This window comes from Spizellomyces punctatus (assembly GCF_000182565.1).
Source record: "Spizellomyces punctatus DAOM BR117 chromosome Unknown supercont1.7, whole genome shotgun sequence".
NCBI lineage: Eukaryota > Fungi > Chytridiomycota > Chytridiomycetes > Spizellomycetales > Spizellomycetaceae > Spizellomyces > Spizellomyces punctatus.
The window spans coordinates 1-22,052 of record NW_015971543.1 but is presented as its reverse complement, the minus strand read 5'-3'; the positions used below and the strand labels follow the sequence as shown (position 1 = coordinate 22,052).

Here is a 22,052-nt window from a genome sequence, read left to right as displayed (position 1 = left end):
CCTGGTTAGCCGATGCGCTGCTATGTCTCTGCCATGCTTGAACGGTGAATACGTCGATAGGAGTTGCAGAGAGATCCAGGGAGAATGTGGTATAGTGCCCTGGAGCAAGCACTCTTGTGGTTACAACGATGTAGAGAAGAAAGTTAGAGAATGCCGGAAATCATCAGAACCGTCATCTAACATCCACATGCGTATATTTGATAATTTTCAAACTCGACAGTGAACTAGTGTTAGGATGGAATCGAGAGTTTGATCACCTATACGATCAGACTAATATTTGCACGTCCTATGAATGCTGTTGGAATGTTGGAATCATGGGGAGTGCCATTTACGCTTTCTTGATAGTAATTTAAGGTCAAGGCAACAGTTCCGTAAAACTGGAGAATTAAGCGTAAGTCAAAACAGACCCAAGGCGCATCCAGTCAAGGATAAAATCGGGGTTGTGAGGATGCCCTCGCGGAGTTTTGATTGCAAATCCTGAGGGTCAGTTTGATTGGCGGATTGATTACGCGGTTGCCAAGCCACATCGGAAAAGGGGGCGTGGGAAAGGGAGGAAGCAGAACCTCCCAACCGTCCAGCGCACAGTGTTGAGACAGAGTCGGCTCATCGCCTCTTGCACTGCTCGTACCAATTCGACGAATTCTACTTTTGACTTGTCGGGAGCACACTTTGAGACTCTTTCACTCGAGCTCAGATACACCCTTTTAGGTTGGATCTGTCGTCAACGTCACCACTTCCGGCATCTCATCTACCTTTGTTGCGCTCGTCGAACCTTGCACCCGGTTGCCTAAGCTTACACGTCTGTGTCGGCAACTCCTGGCCAGGTGGAATTTAGCTTGGCCAACGCCTCAGTTGCAATTCAAAGGTGACTGGACCCATTGAATGCACTGGGACTTGCTCACATCTGAGCTTACCCGGATACCTTTCGCTGAATAGCCTCTGATATATTCCGCGACCTTTGCAGTATCTCTCTCACCCCATCGACCAGTTTTTATCTCGAAAGAACCATGAACACACATCCTTCTCCTCCTATTACACCCGTTACTACTCCGTTCTTAACACAGCTACCAACGGCACCCTCGAGCCGGTCCGCGTCCCCGGAGCGTTCAAAAGCATCATTGGATCAGTCTAAACTAGCTCCAACGTCTACTAGTCTTCCAACCCCCGCCGTATCTCCTACCAGTGCAACTCCAGCACACCCGGAAAACGAGACAGATCTTCCGAGGAAGAGGAATCAAGTAAAACGGGCGTGTGGTCAGTGCATTTTAGCAAGTGAATGTCGACAGTGGTGGAAGATATATGATGCTGACGCTTGTGCTGTTCTTTGTCAGTCAATTGCCAGAAAGCATGTAAAAAGTGTGATAATGGCCGTCCCTGTTCCCGCTGTATTAAGTTTGGTCTGGAAAAGACATGTGCAGATTCCGCCCGTAAGGAGCGACAGCGAGGTACGTTAATATTCAGATGTGGGGTAAAGTGGCCGAGATTATGCATTCTCTAACGCTTGATCCATTCATGATCAGTTGGTGTAAAGAGAGGGCCTTATAAACGTAAGTTGAATTAGTCTATCCAGTGCTCAGACCCCCGGGATTCTAATGTTATGTTTTGCATTCAACTTGCTTTGCCAAACAGAAACTGGACGTTCTGGATCCATTGATCATGGTGTGTAAGGTTCATGTGTTGTCGCCATTGTCAACAGAGTGCTGATTATGTGCCCTCTCGTGCCTTGAAGGTCATGATGATGGACTAGGGCCAGCGGCTGGATGGTCGAAATTGGATATACTATCGCGGATTTGTAACACTGTCCTGGTCCATGCCCGCGAAGCGACATCGGGGAATGAGAGTGGAACTATCGATGACCCTGAAGTCCTAGCGGCACGATCACTCGAGATCATTGCCAATCGTGCTCGAGGAGTTGACGCAGATTCACTAGATTCATCACCGGATCCAGAAAGATATGAATACGACCACCATCACTTTGATCATCAGTGCCTGGTTCAGGAAGCTTACCGGAAAGGATTTGCGCCATTTGGCAATATCAGATTCGATCATTTGGCAGCTACCCTGGGAAGCACGAGCTTCTCTGCCACAGGGACCCTCGGCGCTTATGGGTCGATGTATCCGTTTGGTGCCATATCAAGCCTCGACTCGCTGTCCGGCTCACCACTAAACGACTTTGAGTATTCATCGGTTCGATTTTCGCACTATGGTCTCCCTGGATATAGCGCGCTGTCGTATGAGCCCCCTACTATTGTGCAGGTCCGAGAGCCCAATCCGTTGGATGACTTTGCTGCCATCTCCGACACAGTCCGACGAATGGAGGATGAAGCAAGTGCGAGGTCGAAAAAGCGGAAATCTGCGTCGTTGGGAACAACAGCGGCGCCATCGGCGACGGTGCCAGTATCCGGTGTTGCATCGAATGTATCGATGGCAGCCACCAACGGCAACAGCACAACACCCGGTGTACCGTCAGCTGTGGCTGAACCACCCCACGACGGTAAAGACGGCAATGTGTTTGGAGGAGGCGTTGGAGGTGGAGGAGCAGGAGCAGGATATCCGCGAATGAGTTCATTAAATGTGACGACGTTTCCGGTTGCGGCCGCCGCGGAGCGAATGACTGGATATCTGCATGGGGGCAGCTTTGCGAAGTCCATGACTACCCATGGTCTTTATCCGCCCGTGGTTTCGATTTTGCCACCTCACAAGAGCAATGGCGTGGAAAGAACCTTGTCATCATCACCCATGTATTCTCCGCCAACGCCTCCAGAATTTTGCGTTCCCAGCGAAGGGCTTTTGGAGCCAGATGCTAAGCGTGTTCGTCTTGATGTTATTTGAAGTAATTTGGTTTTCCTTCTTTGTATATACCAGAATCGACTAGTTTGAAGATTTTATTGTTGTGTTATTTTGATGAGAGGTTGAGGGGGGCGGAGGGATACTGTTTAGGGAAGGCTATAGCATGTAGGGCTACGATCTTTCTCCAGTTGGGCTGTTGGGCTTTTGGTTCTTAATAAAATTTTTGATCATGCAACTATTCGAGTCAATATCACCATGATGCACGTGATTAGTCATGTGGATCCCGGCCTTCTGTTTGGAATGACCCAAGATGTATGTTAAGTGTGGAACCTGCAGTCTCATTGATTTAAAGTAGATCGAGGCCTCCTTCAATGGATGAAAATTGTATAAACTTAAAAATGAAAGTCTTTTGGAAATCTAAAATACTAACTGTATTTGGGAGGCGAACTATGAAAGGGAATGAATAATTATTTGTATTCAATAAATGGGACAGGTTGAATTTTCGATGATGCAAGTCACACTTGTTAAAAAGTTGAAAATTTACATGTCGTGGATGACCTCTCCCACAGACAGCGAGTAGTGGAGAGCACAAATGCAGAGCGGACGAGCGGACGAACGGCCGTCTGCGTTCATTGTGGGGCGGCGTTGTTTCACCTACTCCTGTTTCAAAATTAGTAGTGAGTTACTACTTTTGCCTATGGGATCTGAATTGTTTTGCTCCAAACGATGCTTCAAACGTGGTGGATTTTGTCGATTTTTCTTGCTTGGGGGGGAGGGGGGAGGTTCTTGTCGGAAACGGGAACAGCACCAACTTCTGTTTTCATTTATTACAACGGATTGGTTTTGGTCCTAGGAGACGCTTGCGTGGAAAAAGTGTGTTGAGGAACCTTACAGCGTAGTCCCCGGCTTGCATATTTATTCGTACCCATTCCACATTTTCCCCCAATTATTCCAAGAGCTTGAACATTCTGTCGCTCGTCGTCCAGCCGTCGTTTTTGGTACTTAAGCTGGACTCTTTCAACGCTCCCATTGTTTTGTTCAGCAGCCTCCCCCACATAGACACACAGTCTTCTACCCAGAAAAGGTTCTCTCATCGACACTTCCAAGCTCTTACCTTGGAAAGATGGGTCGCAAGTGTTTTCTTGGAAGTGGTGCTTATTTAGCACTGGGCCTCGCTACCACTGCGTTGGCGCATCCCGTTGACCACTTTGTTCGGCGAGGAAATGAAGTCGGTTACTATCAGCCACCCGCCAGCGCCTGGAAACCTGATGGCAATGCTCCACCAAAGTTTGACGCCAAGCCGTTGGCACCGTCCGACTTTGCCGGTGCAGCAAGCAACTGGCTGTCCAACACGTTCAACTTGACAGGCGGTGCGATGCAGAGCGGGTAGGTGTTTCTACAAATCCGTCCCTGCTAGTGCATTGTTGCTCATTCATCAAATACAGCTATCAAGATAGCCATAATGGCTTGTATCACTACTACGCTGCCCAGCAAGTGGATGGACTTACGATTGTCAATTCTAATGCTGATGTTCATATGGACTCGTTTGGAAATCCAGTCATGGCATCCCAAGCCTGGGCTCCGGTGACCAAGCTGCAACGACGTGACCAAATTCCTGGTCCAGAGATTTCTGCAGCTCAAGCTGTTGAAGGCTATGCAAAGGCGTTTGGCTTCCCCACTACTGCTAGTCAACTCACGGAGAAGAAGAATGAGGATGGTTCCTTTAGCATCACCGGGGCTGCCTTTGCTGATTCGGCCATCAAGGCCGACCTTAAACTATACCAGACTCAAACTTCCTTGGAGAAGGTCTGGAGCTTGAGTGTCCAGAGACCCGATGCTTGGTATGTTGTCAAATGAAAAAGAACAGTCGATTTGGACAAAGTTAACTGGATCATACTTTTCTTACAGGCACGTCGCTTACGTTTCCGTCAAGGATGGCGCACTGATTGGCAAAGCCAACTGGCAGACCGCCAACTTCTGGGACCCGCCGGCGCCCGCCGCCAAGGCTCCCACAGCTAGACGCTCAATATTTGACAATGAGCCGGTCGACCATACCACTTTCATGGACGATCTTGTCAAGCTCCGCCGACGCCAAACCGGTGGCAACGCTACAATTCCCGACACAAAGTACCGTGCTCTTCCCTTCGGCTCCAAGAACGTACAAGATACACCACCGGTCCTGATCGCCAATCCTTTCAACCCAGCCTCTTCTCCCCTCGGTTGGCACGATGTGGGAGATGGTGCAGGTTCCCTGCCCACTACCGTAGGCAACAACGTTGTTGCACAAGAGAACCGCAAAAACGCTAAAAACCCACTCAATAACAAGCGTCCTATCGCCCTCGACTTCAACTTTGATTTCCCAGTGGATCTCAGTAAAGAACCTACAACGTACACGGACGCATCCGTCACGAACATGTTCTTCCTTTCAAACTTCTTCCATGACACCATGTACAAGTACGGTTTTACCGAAGCTGCGGGCAATTTCCAGGCCACCAACCTGGGTAAAGGGGGTAAAGAGAGGGATCCCGTCGTGGCCAATGCGCAAGATGGATCTGGTGTCAACAATGCGAACTTTGCCACTCCTCCCGACGGACAGGTCGGTGTGATGCGCATGTTTATTTTCGACACGTCAAGGCCCAGCCGGGACGGTACGCTTGACAACGATGTCCCTATCCACGAACTTACCCACGGAGTCTCAATGCGTTTGACGGGCGGGCCTGCCAACTCCAACTGTCTTGATACCTTAATGGCCGGTGGGATGGGAGAGGGATGGTCTGACTTCCTTGGTGTCTCGTTCGGTATGACCGCCAAGGACAATCGTAATACTGATAAGCCCGTGGGACAATATGTCACAGGCAGCCCGAAGGGTGTCCGTGGTATCCCTTACAGCACAAACCAGAAGACAAACTCTCTCACCTACGAGACATTGAACGATCCAAAATTCGCGGCAGTTCACCAGGTCGGCACCGTTTGGAATACCATGTTGTTTGAGGCCTATTGGAACATGGTAGACGCAAAAGGCTTCACCGAGAATTTCCAGGACGGCCCACAGAGTGGAAAGGGTAACGCACTCATGATCCAGTATGTTGTTGATGGCTTGAAACTTCAGCCCTGCAACCCGGACATGATCCAGGCTCGTGATGCCATTATCGCTGCCGAGAAGGCGTTGACAAAGGGGGATAACATGTGCCTTCTCATGACGGCTTTCGCTAAGCGTGGATTGGGAGCGACAGCGACCAACCAGTTCCCTTTCAAGAACAGCTTCGACGTACCTCCCGAATGCCAGAATGGCGCAAACAAGGCTCCAGGTGCACCTCCGGGGCCGCTGACAGGAATCACAGCAGCTGCCGCTGCGCCGCCGGCAGCACCCAGTGGACTTGCCCCCACTCCTGCTGCACCTGCGAGTTCTGTGGACGTCGAAGTAATCCCTGACGCAGTGGTTGATCCAACCACCAACCCCGATGATGTTCTCGCCAACGAGGCCAATGCTGCCAACGATGCCTCAAATGCATAAGGCTGCATAATACTGTTGCAGGAACTGGTACAACGTATACAGTGCACAACTCTTTAGAACGTTTATTTTTGGTCCGAGCTACTGGGAATTGGGCAGCGTGCGCTGACAAGTGCATGGTGCATGGCTTTTTTTTCATTGCAAAATACTTTCTTTATGACTTGTTTTTATGAGGGTTATGGTCTGTAAGTAAAATGTTTGAATAGATGAGCAAACAAGTGCAGCGAGACGTTACACCTTTAGAATTTAGAACACTTTTTACAAGTGGAAGAGAACGACACACAGTCGGAAGTCGTGGTAGTAGCTATAAAATATCTAGATAGAATACCTTGGTAGACGTCGTGAATATGTCCCGTAGTACCATTAATGACTGAAGAGAAGTTACGTTGATATGAAAAAAAGAAGTGAGAAAAATCGATACATAGTTTCAAGTATTGCTAGTTACACATTTCATATCCTTTGTGAATTCCAAACCTGGCTCCGAGTCCTCGTACTGCGGGACATGGCACGCTGGGCCCACATGAGACATACAAATGTCCCAGTTTGTTAATGGACACTCTTTTGACAAGCACATGCTGATTCATATTTTGGGAATTCTCTTATTTGAAACGAATCTGGACATGCGTACTCGAAAATGTTCCAAACAGCAATAGATATGTTTACCGGGAAGTTATCTCTCCCAGTTTCAGAGTAGCAATATGTGGATGTAAACGTAACTGTGGTCACCACAACGAATCGTTATCAGTTACTAAGAAGGCATAAGGACTTTTTCCTGATCTGTGGAGTATTGTTTATGGGGGATCCATCTCATGTCCTGCTTATCGGCAACGAGAACATGATTGACATAAACATTTCGATCCAGGTCCTCTCACACCGTGATAATTTTTGATATTTGGTCTAAATCCTTTTGGTTTTACCCTTAACCACACGATTCAATATGATTCATATCTGGTTTTGGGAAATAGTATCGGGTTTGACGCCATTCTTCAATCCAAATATAGTAGCTCGCCAATCCGGGGCTCTTTAGCTTCGGTAGATGCTATGATATGGAGACTGGTAGGAAGAACCGATATCAAAAAAACTTGGGTTGACGAGAATCCGCGGATGTTCGGACTCGAGTGAAATGCCGAAAAGTCGTTTTTGAATAGACCCAAACAATACGCCAACATTCCTTCGGAGGGATTCCCGGAACGCGGGCTGGGGGTTATGCGGAGACTATCAATAGTAACCAGATTCTAGACCTGCCGACAACCTGGTCTCCCTAGATCCAGAAACCAACGGACAAGTTCCTTTGGCAAAGCATGTCAAAGTTGTTTGCGCACGATCGCTTGAATCTTTATGCATAGAATAGCATATTCATCTTGTATATATCCTTTGCTGCCACCTTACTATCCCTTATTAAAAAAACAAGGCTGAACCACAGCTTTTACAGGTCGCAACCTCCAGAGAATCACCCATAGCCAGAGTATCCCGCACACTATAGATGTGCATGTACATCGAGGACTTTCAAACGCCTACTACACCAGAACAGCCTGTTACAGATACCACATCAAAGTCACCTCTCGAAATCGCCATTCTTCAAACATACGGTATTTTGCCCTTACCCTCGCATCCCGATAAAGCTATCCCAGTTCCCCGTCAGATTCATCATGGCAGCTCGGTAGCAAAGGAGCGACCGAAATCGTGGCCTTCGGCGCCCGACACGCTGATCTCTTCTCGACAACCTGAACGCACTACGGGGATACCGACGTCCCCCGCCACTTTGCAACCAATTACCTCACCTTCGGTACTGATCAAAACCGTGTTGCAAAGGCGTATGATTTCTATAAAGCGGGGTGGTGTGAAGACGTCCGGTCGTGGACGGCAAAGAAGCGCCAGCATGTTGACTCCACGATGTAACGCTGTGTCATCTTGTGGTGTGGTCGTAGAGGAGGATGAGAGCGAGGAGCACACTAAATAGACAGCGGGACGGACATTGTGGGCCAGTTATACATAAGTTTTGTTTTCTGGGCAGCTTGCAGTCTATCCAGGTAGTATATGCGTCATTAAAATATACCATTATTCATTAGAAAGTGGGAGTAGAATTGCCATTTTGTTTGCGCATTTTTTTAAGCAAAAAGTGACAGTCATTTTCTGCATTTCTGCAAAATGCCGTGGGCTGCTCTAGCATTGGCTTGCTTGAAGATTATAATTACGACATACCACTCGAATTGAGGTAGTGAGCAAGCAGATGACGTCGTCACAGAGATGCTATTCTGCAAGGTTCTTCATCATCCATCCCGCCTTTGTCGCGGAATGTCTACGATGAACGGGTATCATGGGGAACAAGAGATTCTGGTCTGGGGATCAACGTTTGTACATGTGTGATAGTGTAGGCATGGCTATGAGACAAGTGCTGAAGTTCACGAGACGTAAATTCATATGCAAATCTCTCACAAGAAACCGAACCAATGTAATCCAATATAATTTGCACTGAAAGTGAGCATGGAGAAAAGAAAAGACGGAAACCGAACATGAGCGAACTATATACACCTATAAAACTTTGATATCTACGGAAATTATGCTACTTGCCCATCTCTAAGTTCTTCCCATCTATCAGCAGAGTAAGTTATCAACCCTCATTGGACTCGTCTCCTTTTTAGGCTCAGGTCTAGCTGGCATTGTAGTTGTAGACATTGTGGATGGCGAATATACAGGACTGGGAGTTGTTGATGACACTGTTGAATCAGCAGATAGTCTTCTCGGTTGTCGAAGAGGCCATGAAGCTGGTGCTGAATAACCCATCGGCTGGTACACGATGTGATCACGGTGGGTAGATGTGTATACGGGTATTTCTTGCACGGCGTTGGATGGATTCACAGAATGGCGAGATATGTACTGTGTGGGTTGGGGAGGGACAGGGTGATGCGCAGCGTAATTCATAGCAGGATCGGTCGGAGGGAAGAGTAAGTGGAGATCCAAGTCGTCAATATCAACATCAAATTGCATATAGCGAGCATGATGGAGACGTGGATGGGCTATTGCGGTAGGAATGTGATTATGCTGTTGAGCGCCACTGGACATTCCAGGACCTTGCGCAGTTGGAGGTGGTCCAGCCCTTCGAATCCGTTCTCGCTCCGCCACGAGTTTGTATACGACCTTTCTCAGGTAGTAGATATAGTCAATGGTGTGTTCAAGGACAGTCAGTTTGTGAAGATTTGGTTGCATTGCGCAAGTCGGTACTAGAGACCGGAGGAGGGCGACTTTATCCTTTATCTTTTCCCGTCTCCGCTTTTCCACTGCTGAATGAGCGACACGACGAAGATTGTCCCGCAATTCGCCACCTTCCATTTCATCATCAGAGCCTTCATGTCCGTTCCGAGATGGACGTCGAACTGCTCTAGTCGTGCTGCCTCTTTGGCTCCTTTGAGCCGTCCGAGGGGATGATGACGTGGCTGACGGGTTTCCACTCAGCGGAGAGTCAACGTCCATAGCGGAAGCTCGCCGCAAAAGAGGGCGGTCAGATGGTGTGTTTGGGATGGCGGCAGGTATGGAGGGGCTGTCTCTAGCTCTGGCAGTCAAGGAGAGGGATTTGAAGTCTGGGGCGCTCTGAGCCCTAAATGTCTCTATCAAGGGCATTGTGGAGAGGACGGGAGCGTAAGAGACCTTCATAACCGGTCTAGTTGTTGCTGTTGTTGCTGTTGGGCTCTGGTGGCAATGATATCGCCGAACTGAAAATTGTCTGTCACTTTTGGATCCCCCCAAAGGAAGAATGACGCCAGACGAATGCTTTCTGGTCAAATTCTTTTCCCTTTTTCCTCCACGGTCCGCTCCCTTGCGCAAGTTGTTGGAGATTGGCAGGTTGGAAAGCCTTCCACCACTACGAAAACAGCAGGAAAACGATCACGCGAGGGCACTGAAAGCGGAGGTAAGCGGAAACAACCGGGACCGTGCAGCTCACGCGTCGGTGATTACCTACGCACCAAACTCCACCAGGTCGCACTGTCACACTCGGTGCACGCTTTAGCCTGTCGCACACTCACATGGAAAGAGTCCCCGTCAGCGCGCTATAAAAACTAAAAAAGGACTTGTCCACCAGCGGCGACGGCGCAATCTGACAAAGTTCCGTGCTTCTCGTTCGGACATTTACGGAGACCAGGCACGCGCAAAGGCGTTCTCTTTTGCCACAGGTTTAATGCCCCCTTCCCTGCATGTGAGCGGTGGATTTTGAGCTGTGGGGGACGTAAAAGACGGCTGTATTACTATATCATGTGCAAGGCATTCCAATGATGATTATAGAATCTTTTCATACGTCACCCGCAATCAAGGAAATGCTCCAAATGATCTCCGCTCCCCTCAACACAATTCCTCGATTACCAACACACAGCGTACATCTGATATTCCATAGTTGCCAAAATCTGGCTTCACAATGTGCTGTCGTAAACCCTCTGGAAATACAAATAAACTAACTGCGTTTTCAAGGCACGTGGTTACTTCATTTAACGCGACTAAGCCATCAAACGTTTCGAGCGGCAATCGTTGTGCATTGGGAGCAATGTCCGCGCCCGTTGCACTTCAAACCCTTTGGCACGGACAGCCACCCCTGCCATCAACCAAACACGCCCTTCCGGCAAAGCAGCGTATCAGTTTCCATAGGGTTACTGCCTGCGTACCCGTTGGTAAGTAAGAGTACCTGGCGATAAGTGAACAACGATCGCGATATGGGTGGTAACGCTGGATCCCATGTTACAATTGATAGTAGGGATAACTTGACAGCCATGTTGGGATCGAACGCGGAGAATGCAGAAGATCCGGGTGAATATGCAAAAGTGGAGGCGGCACCACCAGGAATTGACGACACGACGGAAGAGCCGAAACTCAATGATCTAGGAACTGTAACGGTTGAAGAGAGTCCCCCAGTATCCGAAGTTGAAGAGAGTCCGCCAAAAACGACTGTTGAAGAAAGTCCTATTAGAACAACAGTTGACGAAAGTCCCCTAGAATCAGCAGTTGAGGAAGGTTCTCTGGGAACAACCATTGAAGAAACGCCCCTCGAAAACCAGGGTCCACAGACCACAGGTGGGAGTGATGCGGCGAACGCCGGCAGTTCGCCACATGTAGACACTCTACCGAAGCCGGACGGCAAGACCAAACCTTCTGCACGCCGTCCGAATGCAAAACCTACTACCCGACCCGTGGTATCCAAGACAACAGCCTCATCCAAGACGCTGCCTACCACCGGCCAGATCGACAGTAAAACAGGAAGCAAGCGTGTATCCACACGCGGATCTGTATCGCCCCCAGTTCAAAGCGTGCGGAAAGTGTCTGCAGTAGCAGCGAAGGATCCTGCCAAGACGGCTCCGACTTCAAAAAGTGTAGCCCATTGGAGCGTACCGATTACCTCAAAAAAGCCCGAAAGGGAACCGCTATCTCGAAGACTAACACATCCCTCATCCACGAGCGAAAAGTCCTCACCGACGACTGGATCACGCAAGGAGGCATCTTCCCGTGGAACGTCAGCAGTGCGCTCAGCTACGCCCTCTGCGTCCCCAACATCAACAGCTAGGACAACAGCGTCGTCTAGTTCAGTATTATCTCGCAAGGCAACGAGTTCCGTGGGAACAAAACCTGTGGTATCGCAGCCATCAACAACATCTGGATTGCGTTCTGTCTCTTCTCCCATTAGCAAGAGGACCTCGACAGTGAACTCGACAGGTCCGTCTGCAAGTACGGTGGCCAAGAAAACACCCGTCGCAACCTCAAAAGTGAAAGTTCAAACTGCCGCTACCCAGGCGACACCGATTAGCAAAAGCGACGATGCCCTCAGGAAGCTAGGGGAAACGGAAAAGGAGCTTGCGGCACTGAAAGAAGAGAATATGCGATTAGTTGAAGGGAAAATGGAGCTTATAACACTCAAGGCGGAGAACGAGCGGATCCCAGACTTGGAGGAACAAGTAAAAGTCTTGCGAAACGATCTCGGACGAATCGCGATTTTGGAGGCAACGATCGCGACGCTAGAGCAAGAAAATTCAAACCTCATGCGGCTACAGACTCAGCTTGAGGATCTCAAACAGATGAACTCGAAAATAGGTCCATTAGAGGAGGAGGTTAACTCTCTTAGACAGAAAAATGCAGCGTTATCCGTTGTCGCCGATGAATTAGTAAACGTGGAGAAAACCACCGCAAGAGAAATTGAGCAGCTCAAGGAAGAGAATGCTCGTCTGTCCGATTTGGAAAAGGATGTAATCGAGTTGAATGCCGAAAACACTAAACTATCTCTACTTCCCAAGGAGATTGAGAGACTTACGGAAGTTGTCAACGCACTGAAGAAGAACAGGGAAGAAGATGCGGTCAAGGATCCTCACATTGAAGGAGAGTCGCGCGCCCGCGAGCTGGAGGAGAAGGATAGAAGGCTAGCCGCTTTGGAACAGGAACTCTTTGAAAGGCAGGCGTATATTCACGAGCTAGAGGAAGATAATGCCAAGTTGGCAGCTTTGCAGCAGCAGCTTGCTGAAACGAAGCTCGATAATGACCGACTCAATGCGGAGATCTCGCGGTATGATGTAAATCTATTGGTTGCCTTGAAGCAGAACGTAGCCGAGTTGCGTGAGGAAAACACGGAGCTTTTGGAAACTATAGAGATGTTGAAATCCAAACTGAGCAACGCACCAACTGGTGCGGACAACGCCGAAGCTGCCAGTTCCAAGCTGCATGAAGATAACGCAGAGATGCAGGAGACCATAGTAATGATGCAAGCCAAACTAGATGCAGCATCAATGGGCGTCGAGACCGCCAAAGCTGCAAGTTCCCAGCTACGTGAAGAAAACGCTGAACTGCAAGCGACTATAGAAGCTATGAAAGCCAAATTGGAAACAGCATCAATTGAAGCCGATGGTGTCAGTTCCCAGCTGCAGAAAGAGAATGCTGAGTTGCAAGCGACTATAGAAGCGATGAAAGCATCAACTGAAACTGATGATGCCAATTCCCAGCTGCGCAAAGATAATGCTGAACTCCAGGAAGCCGTACAAATCATGAATGAGAAGTTAGAAGCAGCCACAAGGGCAGTTGAAGTGGCCGAATCTGTGAATGCAGAGGTTCTCGTCAAGCTTGCAACAGCTGAGGGAATTATTGCCGACTTCCCTAGCAAAATTGCTGAAGTGGAGGCCAATTCGTCGAATCTGGTTGCCAATCAGTTACGGGCGGTATCCTTGCAATTGACGGACGCCGAATCAAAACTTGAGGCAGTGTCTCAGCAATTGGCCGAAGAAAAAGACAAGTCAGCGATGCTAGCTGATAGTCTGCTGGAGGCGGAAGGAAACATCACCACTCTCAAAGATGCCTTACATGAAGCGGAGAAGACCGCCGAAGATCTTGCTACTCGACTGGCATCCGTGGAAAGCAAAGCTGAGGCAGTGTCTACGAAACTAGCTGCAGAAGAGGCTAATGTCAGTTCATTGACGCAAAAACTGGAAGAGTCGCAGCTTGGTACTTCACACTTGGCTGACCAATTGGAAACAGCTAGAAAGGAGTGCATCCGCCTCACGCGCGAGTTGCGTAACTCAGAGGATGAAAGAACCACATTTTCAAGGATGATGGGCGCTGTAGAGGAAGAGAAGATGGCGTTGGCAACTCAGATTGTGGAAACAGAAAAGTCGCAGCAGTCAACGACTGGTGACCGTACTTTTGATTCGGCCACAGAGACAAACGATTTGATCGCCTTGGCAGCCGATGTGGCATCGGAAGGTAGAGATCTGTTGGATGTCCTGGCCCAGGACCAAGAATTTGGAATTCCTAGGCCCACGCTTCCCGAAGTGGCAGACGAGGAGAAGAGCACGCAGGAATCAGCGGTTACGGAAACACCCGAGACGACCATCACTAGTGAAGCAAATCAACCTTCCACTTCATTTGCCCAGCATTCGTCACAAAGCGATTTGGGGTCCCCAGCACAGCATGCGCCCGATATCACCCCGCCTATAATTCCAGTAGAAGGCACTGAGGAAATTGCGGAAATGCAAATGGTAGAGGATGAATACATCGCTGAGATGCAGACCAGGGAACAGGATTATGCAGCCAGCCGAAGACCACATGATTCAGGATTTTCCTTTGAAACGCACACGAACGAAAGCGATGTTGTGGACCACACAATCGACGAAATTAACAGTGAACTTTCGGAGTCTGCTGTCCGTCTCAGTACTCAAATGCCGGAGGTGTTGAGGGAGAAGTCAGTTCTCGATCCAGTCTATGAAATTGTCGAGGGAGCAGAGAGCGCCTTATCGGAGTGGGCCGCTATGAGTCAAACCGTAGAAGAACCCTTGGGAGAGAATACCACGGACGACGCCAACAAGGATGAACCTAGTAGCATGAGCACAATCGGTGTTGAGTTTAGTGCTGGTAAAGAGGGGCATGTAGACGACGCTGATGTAGCCGACACAGCTGAGAATTTGAGCGAAGGTCATGAGGGAGATTCTGCGGCTTCTGGTGAAGAGCAATGTTTCAAAGAGGTAGAAAAAGCCAAGGGTCCCGAGGACTTTGGTGCAAATGAAGTCGATAAAAGCGATGCGGGCTGCACGGGAATTCCTGATTCAGGGCCAACTACGGATTCCAGTGATGGCGAGCAACAACCAGGCGCTGATGAGACATTGGCTATGGACGGTCTCGAACCTCAGCGCTCTCGTCTAAATTTGAACGAACCTCATTCAGGGTCGACTGAGGAGATGTCTACCAAGACCGAACTGTCTGATATCGAGCCCGATTTGGGGGACCGCAGAGCAGGGGATTCCGGAGCCGATGTGGAGGATGACACCGAACGGCCTGACCATGGTCCTGCAACCACATTGCAGACAGAAGCACATGTGGCATCGGAACGGCCAAAAAACGAAGGTGAGGGAGAGGATTCTAATGGCATATCGGGCAGTGTCGGTCATGAAGACGAAGCTTATCTGGGCTCCGACGCAACCACGGAATCCAGCCCAAGAAGTATTGACGGTAGTTTCATGGACGAGCAGCCGCCCGAAAATTTAATGAGCCCAAGTTATTCTATGGACGTTGACTTGCAGTGTGACAAGGACAACGCTGACATCATGGATGCGAGGCCACCCGTTGTTGAGGAAGCCGTGCCAACGGCAAATGTCCCTAGCCTCATGGATGCTAGTGCGGATGAGCAGAACGCACCTCAGGGTGCACAACCCGGTGAGGAGGCATTCTCTGACCAAACGGCAAGCGGATCTGAAGGGGCAATAGAGTTGCAGGCTGAGACTGGTCATTCTTATTTAGACAAGCTACTCAGTGGATATTTTGGAGATAATTCAACAATCGAAGGAGGTGACCCCTCCGATCCGGCGCATGAACGTCAACTGAAATCTGTAGCAAAAACATTGGCATGGGATGCCGTTGCAGACGCACTGGAAGAATTGCAGATTGAGGCACACATAAAGTCTGCCACGGAGACCGAGGAGGTCAATTAGAGGTGGATTGCATAAATATTGGTAGCTTCTGCTAGACTCGATGCGAATGTTTTTTTCTTTTTTTCTTTTTTTTCTGAGCCTCATCGTTATTTCACTCCCCGCAATTTGTAAAGTTTATGGATTCAACGTATGTAGTTACAACGTATGTAGTTAGAGAGCACAAAGATGGCCAGTTATTTGAAGTCCTAGTCAGAAGCGATGATTGCGCCCCTTTGTGTCCAACTTGGTTCGACTCTTGTCATCTTGGTCATTGGTATGAGGCTCCTTTGTGGATGTCGCCCGGGACGAGGGAGCAGAATCTGACGTTGATGCGTTTGTGTCAACCAAGATACCGGCGGAACCTCCATACAAGTCCGCGAGGGAACTCGAGAAGGAGCCTTTGGAGGAGTAAGCAGCAAAAGTGATGGGGTGTCCGTACTGTTTCAACCGCGCAAACGTTAGGATCACAATGCTCAAAACAAGTAACATCATTGTTGGTTTTTACCTCGTCTTGCTCGGAAGGGTTCATCTTTCAAATATCAGTTCCAATTCAATTCTTACAGATTTCTCACCTTCGTCGGTCGGTTTTTATGCATGCAGCAGAAGAGCCCCTTACCTTATCCTGTTGTCCTCACGAGGTACCAAGTATTGCCTTCACGGGAGCACCGCGTGCATGCGGGTTTCTGTTTACGTAACGTGTCCAAGACATCAAGCAGGTTGAACCATAGCAAACCGGTTTGAACTGTACCAAAAGAAGGGCGATGGGTTTGTTCGCGTGTTGCTAAACATGTTTGATGCACCTTTTTGATGCAGATGGGGGGGGGGGGGGGGGAGAGCAGAAGAAATGAAGCAGAACTGAGTAGTTTTACAATGTTAAATCTATCGTATTCAATTAATGTTTGGAGATGGGCATCGTTTCGAGGAGATGGAGAGGACTTTAGGGGGTGGACACACACATACGCACGAACCATTCCAGAGCCTGGAGCAGCAATGAATGTTGTTTTGAATGTCAACTTTTGGAGGGCCTTTGTTTTGCTTGCTTTGCATAAAAGCAACAGTTCTGAAATGCAAAATGCAGTAGAAAAAAATATATTATTGAAACACTGCACCACTGAAAAAGCAACGCCCCTTCCCGCGGCTTGTCATTCTTTGACCCAAGACCCTGTTTCCAACATCCACCCCCCCAACTTGGCTCACCAATTCTACAAAAAAAAAAATCCTTCCTAGTACGAAACAATACGCCAACGGAGACTGCAAGAACGAACAGGTTGTTTTAACCCATCTGCTGACGTGGAAGAAACCGGGCTGCAATTTGCAGAAGAACCAGCGATTCGTTTTCCTGGTTTGCCCAAACGGATTGTGTCAAAAAGTCTAACTCGAGGCAGTTTTGGGATAACCTCGACGTACGGAGGCTTTTTCTTTTCCTTGTCTACTCGCAAGAGTCAAAGGCGTAAAGAAGCAAACGTTCCCAGAGGTATGAACCCTAATAAACTATAGAAAAAAAAAAATAGTGCCCCTTGTATGTGTGGCCAAATGAAGGCTTATCCATGAGTGTATCATTACAGGTCCTGAACTGCCCATTGCTGGACTTGCCCATCTTCCTCCAATCTTTGAGATTTTATTCGACTTGCAAAGAACTGGAGGCGCACATGCTCGTCGCGCCGTCTTACTGCTCGACACAAGAACCATCTGCCGGGCGAAATGCAGTCGCAAGAGCAGCAACCGCACTCGCTATCTAACAGGTACGTGAATGAACTGCATCAATGCTCGCCAACACACATGGATATACACACCCGCACAAACACACACACATGCACCGGCACATGCAGACAGAGAGATAGGAACAGAGGGATACACATCTGTGGCCTGAACGTAGATTTCCTGCGTGGCAAAGTCTTGTGCATGATTCGCAGGGCGGCCGCCACCGTGTGTAGATGCTTGGTACGAGCACGATGTTAACAAAACTGCTCACTAACACCACCTTTTGTCTGTCGTTTACAGACCGCTACTGGATTCTTCTACTACGTCTTCCCTTCCTCGGCCTTCAGACAACCTGTACGGCACCGACCAAATGTCTTCAAACACCTACTACCTCGAAACTCTACGGGACTCTAGCAGTGATAAACTGTCCGATGTGCCTTCGTTCAGCAAAAAGTTGACTGTGAATGGAGGAGCCAGCAATGGAGCTACAACCTTTAGAAGGGCCAGGGCAGAGACTTTCTCTTTTTTTCCATCTAAACTGCTTCCAGAGGAGACGTCTGCTGCAGCACCCACACCTAGTACATCCTCGAGTATAATGGCCTCCCGTCACCGCTCTGGGTCCCTTTCCCTTCCTCGCACTGGCATATCTGGCGCATTTGGCCCTTCATTGTTTGCCACATCATGGCAACCATCCAGCACTATGAACGGACTGGTAAGTGAGCGGCCGACGCCTTCAGAGTATGCTAGCAGCGCAGGCGGGGAGGACGAAACCACTGCGGTTGCACGAACCTTGGATTATCTTGGATTGGATGATCCCGTTCTAGAAAACGGGCGACACTTCGCTCAGAGCGCACAGTATCCGCAAATGTCCCGAGGGGTTGTTCCAAACAGCCTGGGATCCGTTTACGCGAACCGAGGGCGCTCCTACTCGGTGGCTGTGGGGGAGAACTTATCAGTTTCCATTCCCACGCCTTCTACATATCGCCCGCGTGCATCATCCATTGCGTTTTTGGAAAGCACTGCAGATAGTGACATTCAGGCATTACGAAGAAGTTTAGCCCGCGGAGAGCTCGAACTAGAGATGGAGAGTCCGGATTCGGAAAACAGGAGTGACAACGACCGGGTATGCATTAATTGTAATTATATCAACACGTTTGCTGACTTATTCGCTTCCTTCTTTAGCATCTCTCATTGGGTAGATCCAGCCCCAAAGACTATGTGGTATACGGCATGGACCGATCTTTCAATGACTCTCCAACTCGCTTACATCACGAACATGCTCATCCACACCAAATTCCCACCCGTTCTTTGTGGATCGGCAATATTGATCCCACATTATCTCCGTCTGATTTGTTGACATTATTTTCGCCATTTGGCCCAATTGAATCTCTTCGCATATTGCCAGACAAGGAGTGTGCTTTCGTCAACTACGTGCGAGTAGAGGACGCAATACGTGCACGTGATGAGATGCAAGGTGGTCGAGTTGGGAACTGCATTGTCAGAATTGGGTTTGGAAAGGCGGAGGCGATCAATGATACGCAAGGGATGCAGCCCACAAAGTCCCTATGTAAGTCGTGACCCACAATCATGGTTTCCTGATCAATCTCTAAAGTTTTTTCAAGGGATCGGCAATATTCCACCTACCACGGATCCCGCTGAACTTGAGGCACTATTTACCGCATACGGCCCGATTGAATCCGCTCGTGTTTTGGTAAGGGATCTTGTAATATATACGCTATGACCTGTACCTTGTCATTTAATCTGTGCCGTGAACTCGTAGACCCATAAAAATTGCGGTTTTGTTAATTTCTACAGACTAGAAGACGCCATGGAGGCCAGGAAGAATATGAACGGAAAGGAGATTGGCGGATCAGTTGTGAAGATTGGATACGCAAAGGTCCCTTCAAAAAGCGGAGAAGGGACAGCAACGCTTGCTGCGTCAGCGCTAGTTGGCACATCCTTTATGGGGACTGCTTCTCCAGCTCGCGACCGTTCCAACTCACTGTCAGGAGGATTCAATAATTTTGCTACTGCCACGGGATTGGCGGCTACGCCAACACCGCAAATGTTGTACTCTCCCTCTCGTGCTATTAACGGCGCCAGAGAATTTGGTATGACACCTCCGCCGCCTCCTTTCCCCGTAAATTTGGAAGCAAATGTGCCAGCTATCAGCGGAGCAGCCCAGACTGGTAGTACACGTCACAGTATTGGAGGTGGCTATCCTGAGGAGCAGATGATGGCTTTGGCATTAGCAGGTGCGGCCAATAAGGAGCTGAATGGAATGGAAACGTTAGATTCGCTGTGGAATGGTCAGAATCCCAACGGTAAATTATTTCTCATATGGAAACAGACGTTAGCGTAGTATGCTTAACATTTGCCTGCTTGTCTAGAAACGTACGCATCCGCAATACCACCGGTTCCTGAGCCTAAACCGAATCGACGCGTGGATCAAAGTCGATTACGGGAAATGCGCAAACGACTGGAGGGGCATGTGACCATGAAAGACGTGGAGGCCATTTTCAATGAAGTCGTGGAGGAGACTGTAGACCTATGTACAGGTGAGTTGCGGGAGCCATAACTGTCATGCATGGGACCTGAATCTGATACCCCGCACCAGATTATATTGGGAATGTTGTTATTCAGAAAATTATCGAAAAGAGTTCCGACCAACATCGTCTGCGCTTAGTTGAGAAGGTGGCTCCCCACATGGCGGCTATTGGAATTCACAAAAATGGCACATGGGTAGTGCAAAAGATGATTGACTATGCAAAGACGACTTCTCAGATACAGCTCATTGTAACCGCTCTCAAGCCATTCACTCCGCCCCTCCTTCTGGATCAGTTTGGAAATTACGTGGTCCAATGCTGCTTGCGTCTCGGAACCCACCGTAACCAGTTTGTCTTTGACGCGACGCATGCTAAATGTTGGGAAGTTGGACAAGGTCGATTTGGAGCTCGTGCCATGCGGGCGTGTCTCGAGAGCCAGTACACCACTAAAAGACAGCAAAAGTTTGTGGCCGAAGCGATCGTGCATAACGCAATTCAACTTGCCACGAATCCCAACGGAGCTATTTGATTACATGGCTACTAGATACCAGCAGTCTACCTGGGCGATATCAAGCCCTGGCTCCAAAATTGGCTCCGCACGTTCCGACTTTGTGCACCCACAAGCTCGCAAGCGCAACGATTTTGAAGCTTGGTATGACCCGTTGTCGTCGCCTTGTTACTCACTGCTTTCGTTTATTTACGGGACTCTCTCGTTTTCGATATAGTAAACCAAAGAGTGGAGTTGGAGGCTCGCGACCAGATTATTAAGGAGATCTTCTTCCGCGATGATTCTTCCCTTGAGCAGATACTCGCTGATCAAATTCACGGAGTTTCCGTTATTCAAAAGATCCTTGCATCTGCATGCGTGTCTCCCGAGGAAAAGATACGATTAGCCGACAGGGTGAGGTCCGTACTTTCGCGCATGTCTGAGGTCCGAGACAATCAGATGGGCTACAAGCGCCTTCTTGATGAGCTGAGCGTCATTCCTTCGTCCCTCGGGGTCGGAGCTGGTATTGGCGGGGGACCCGCTGGATTATCATTGTCAATGCCGCCTACGGGCGGGAATGGGTTTGGAGACCCTAGCCAAGAGGTCGTCAGCCCATTAGCGCCGCAACATCCAGGCATCTCGTACTCCTCTGCCCCAGCAATGACCGCAGCTGGCATGTATGGTTCGAACGGTGGCAACATGAGCAACAGCCCGCAGCAGCCTGTTCCTGGATGGTACGGCGCTGCTGGCCTTGCGCAGCTGCCCACTCCAAGTCACTCTCCCCAACCTGGGCTCTATGTTCCCGGTGGTGCAGGAGGACATTATGGCATGAACATGACAGGATATCACGGTTTGCCAGGATCACCATATTCCAGCATGCCCGGCCTCCCTCCAATGTCAATTCCGGCCGGTGCGTACTATACCGGCGGAAGTTACCCTCCAAGCCCTCAACATGTTGCAGCTTTCCAACAGCACCAACACCATGCGATGCAGGCTCAAGCGGCCATTAACTCGCATTCAGTGGTTGCGAACAGTGGCCAACAGCGTCGTCAGAGTGACGGTATTTCTCCAGATTCATCAAGCCCCAACGCCGTAGAACCCGAGCAGGGCGACCGCTGAGAACTCTACTCAAAACGGACGATATCACTTGGACCAATGATCTACAACCCGTATTATTTCAACCAGTTTGCGAACGTCAAGTTCATTTTCCATAGCATCGTCTAATCGCTCCTACGATTTCGTAATATTTGGGTTGTTTCATTTCTTTTTTTTTTTATCATGAGATTTTTGTCCCTAGTTGTTCCACAATGACTTGGGAAAGTGTATAGTTGGGAGATTAAGTGAGGATGGATACTCTGGGTGGGCTGATACTTTGGTTATTTGGGGCGCGTCTTTGTTTTACTTTTGGGCATTGACTCTCTTTCGGTCTTCGAGTATTTTTTGTAATGGTGCTCAGTCCTTATTTGTGTAAAATCGTATCATTGGCATATGGCGTAATGCATAAAGTGTACCTTTACGGCATGGTTACAGCTCTCTCCCTGGTTTAAACATCCGCGACCTACGCCGCGGTTCCTTCGGTTCCTAGGGAATGAACG

The 22,052-nt window shown here is 49.1% G+C and overlaps 7 protein-coding genes across 8 annotated transcripts; 5 read left to right on the top strand and 2 right to left on the bottom strand.

Annotated features, from left to right (window-relative positions):
* Positions 1-580: 580 nt before the first annotated feature.
* SPPG_04345 lies at positions 581-3,025 on the top strand. 2 transcript variants are annotated; one of them, XM_016752584.1, is made up of 6 exons: positions 581-865; positions 965-1,254; positions 1,332-1,445; positions 1,521-1,547; positions 1,630-1,659; positions 1,730-3,025. In XM_016752584.1, exons 2-6 carry the CDS (start codon positions 1,008-1,010, stop codon positions 2,830-2,832), a joined length of 1,521 nt encoding a protein of 506 aa, XP_016608035.1. In that variant the 5' UTR covers positions 581-865; positions 965-1,007; the 3' UTR covers positions 2,833-3,025. The 2 variants fall into 2 exon arrangements, with proteins under 2 accessions (XP_016608035.1, XP_016608036.1); XM_016752585.1 differs by having other exon boundaries at positions 937-1,254.
* A 483-nt stretch (positions 3,026-3,508) lies between these two features.
* On the top strand, positions 3,509-6,718 carry SPPG_04344 (uncharacterized protein). Its single transcript, XM_016752583.1, has 3 exons — positions 3,509-4,176; positions 4,236-4,631; positions 4,699-6,718. The coding sequence occupies exons 1-3, from the start codon at positions 3,914-3,916 to the stop codon at positions 6,302-6,304; spliced, it is 2,265 nt and encodes a 754-aa protein (XP_016608034.1). The 5' UTR covers positions 3,509-3,913; the 3' UTR covers positions 6,305-6,718.
* A 631-nt stretch (positions 6,719-7,349) lies between these two features.
* On the top strand, positions 7,350-8,261 carry SPPG_04343 (uncharacterized protein; the record flags this gene model as incomplete). The annotated part of the gene is made up of 2 exons (XM_016752582.1): positions 7,350-7,664; positions 7,734-8,261. The coding sequence occupies exon 2, from the start codon at positions 7,785-7,787 to the stop codon at positions 8,259-8,261; it is 477 nt and encodes a 158-aa protein (XP_016608033.1). The 5' UTR covers positions 7,350-7,664; positions 7,734-7,784.
* Positions 8,262-8,519: 258 nt separating this feature from the next.
* Positions 8,520-10,188, bottom strand: SPPG_04342 (uncharacterized protein). Its single transcript, XM_016752581.1, has one exon. The coding sequence runs from the start codon at positions 9,950-9,952 to the stop codon at positions 8,897-8,899; it is 1,056 nt and encodes a 351-aa protein (XP_016608032.1). The 5' UTR covers positions 9,953-10,188; the 3' UTR covers positions 8,520-8,896.
* An 870-nt stretch (positions 10,189-11,058) lies between these two features.
* On the top strand, positions 11,059-15,989 carry SPPG_04341 (uncharacterized protein; the record flags this gene model as incomplete). Its single annotated transcript, XM_016752580.1, has 1 exon — positions 11,059-15,989. The coding sequence occupies one exon, from the start codon at positions 11,059-11,061 to the stop codon at positions 15,742-15,744; it is 4,686 nt and encodes a 1,561-aa protein (XP_016608031.1). The 3' UTR covers positions 15,745-15,989.
* Positions 15,616-16,346, bottom strand: SPPG_09184 (uncharacterized protein). The gene is made up of 2 exons (XM_016757341.1): positions 16,229-16,346; positions 15,616-16,161 (listed from the first exon to the last, which is right to left on the bottom strand). Exons 1-2 carry the CDS (start codon positions 16,250-16,252, stop codon positions 15,934-15,936), a joined length of 252 nt encoding a protein of 83 aa, XP_016608030.1. The 5' UTR covers positions 16,253-16,346; the 3' UTR covers positions 15,616-15,933.
* A 203-nt stretch (positions 16,347-16,549) lies between these two features.
* Positions 16,550-21,975, top strand: SPPG_04340 (uncharacterized protein). Its single transcript, XM_016752579.1, has 9 exons — positions 16,550-17,197; positions 17,289-17,465; positions 17,725-18,547; positions 18,607-18,991; positions 19,047-19,135; positions 19,205-19,748; positions 19,815-19,982; positions 20,042-20,622; positions 20,696-21,975. The coding sequence occupies exons 2-8, from the start codon at positions 17,425-17,427 to the stop codon at positions 20,497-20,499; spliced, it is 2,508 nt and encodes an 835-aa protein (XP_016608029.1). The 5' UTR covers positions 16,550-17,197; positions 17,289-17,424; the 3' UTR covers positions 20,500-20,622; positions 20,696-21,975.
* The last annotated feature ends 77 nt before the right edge of the window (positions 21,976-22,052 follow it).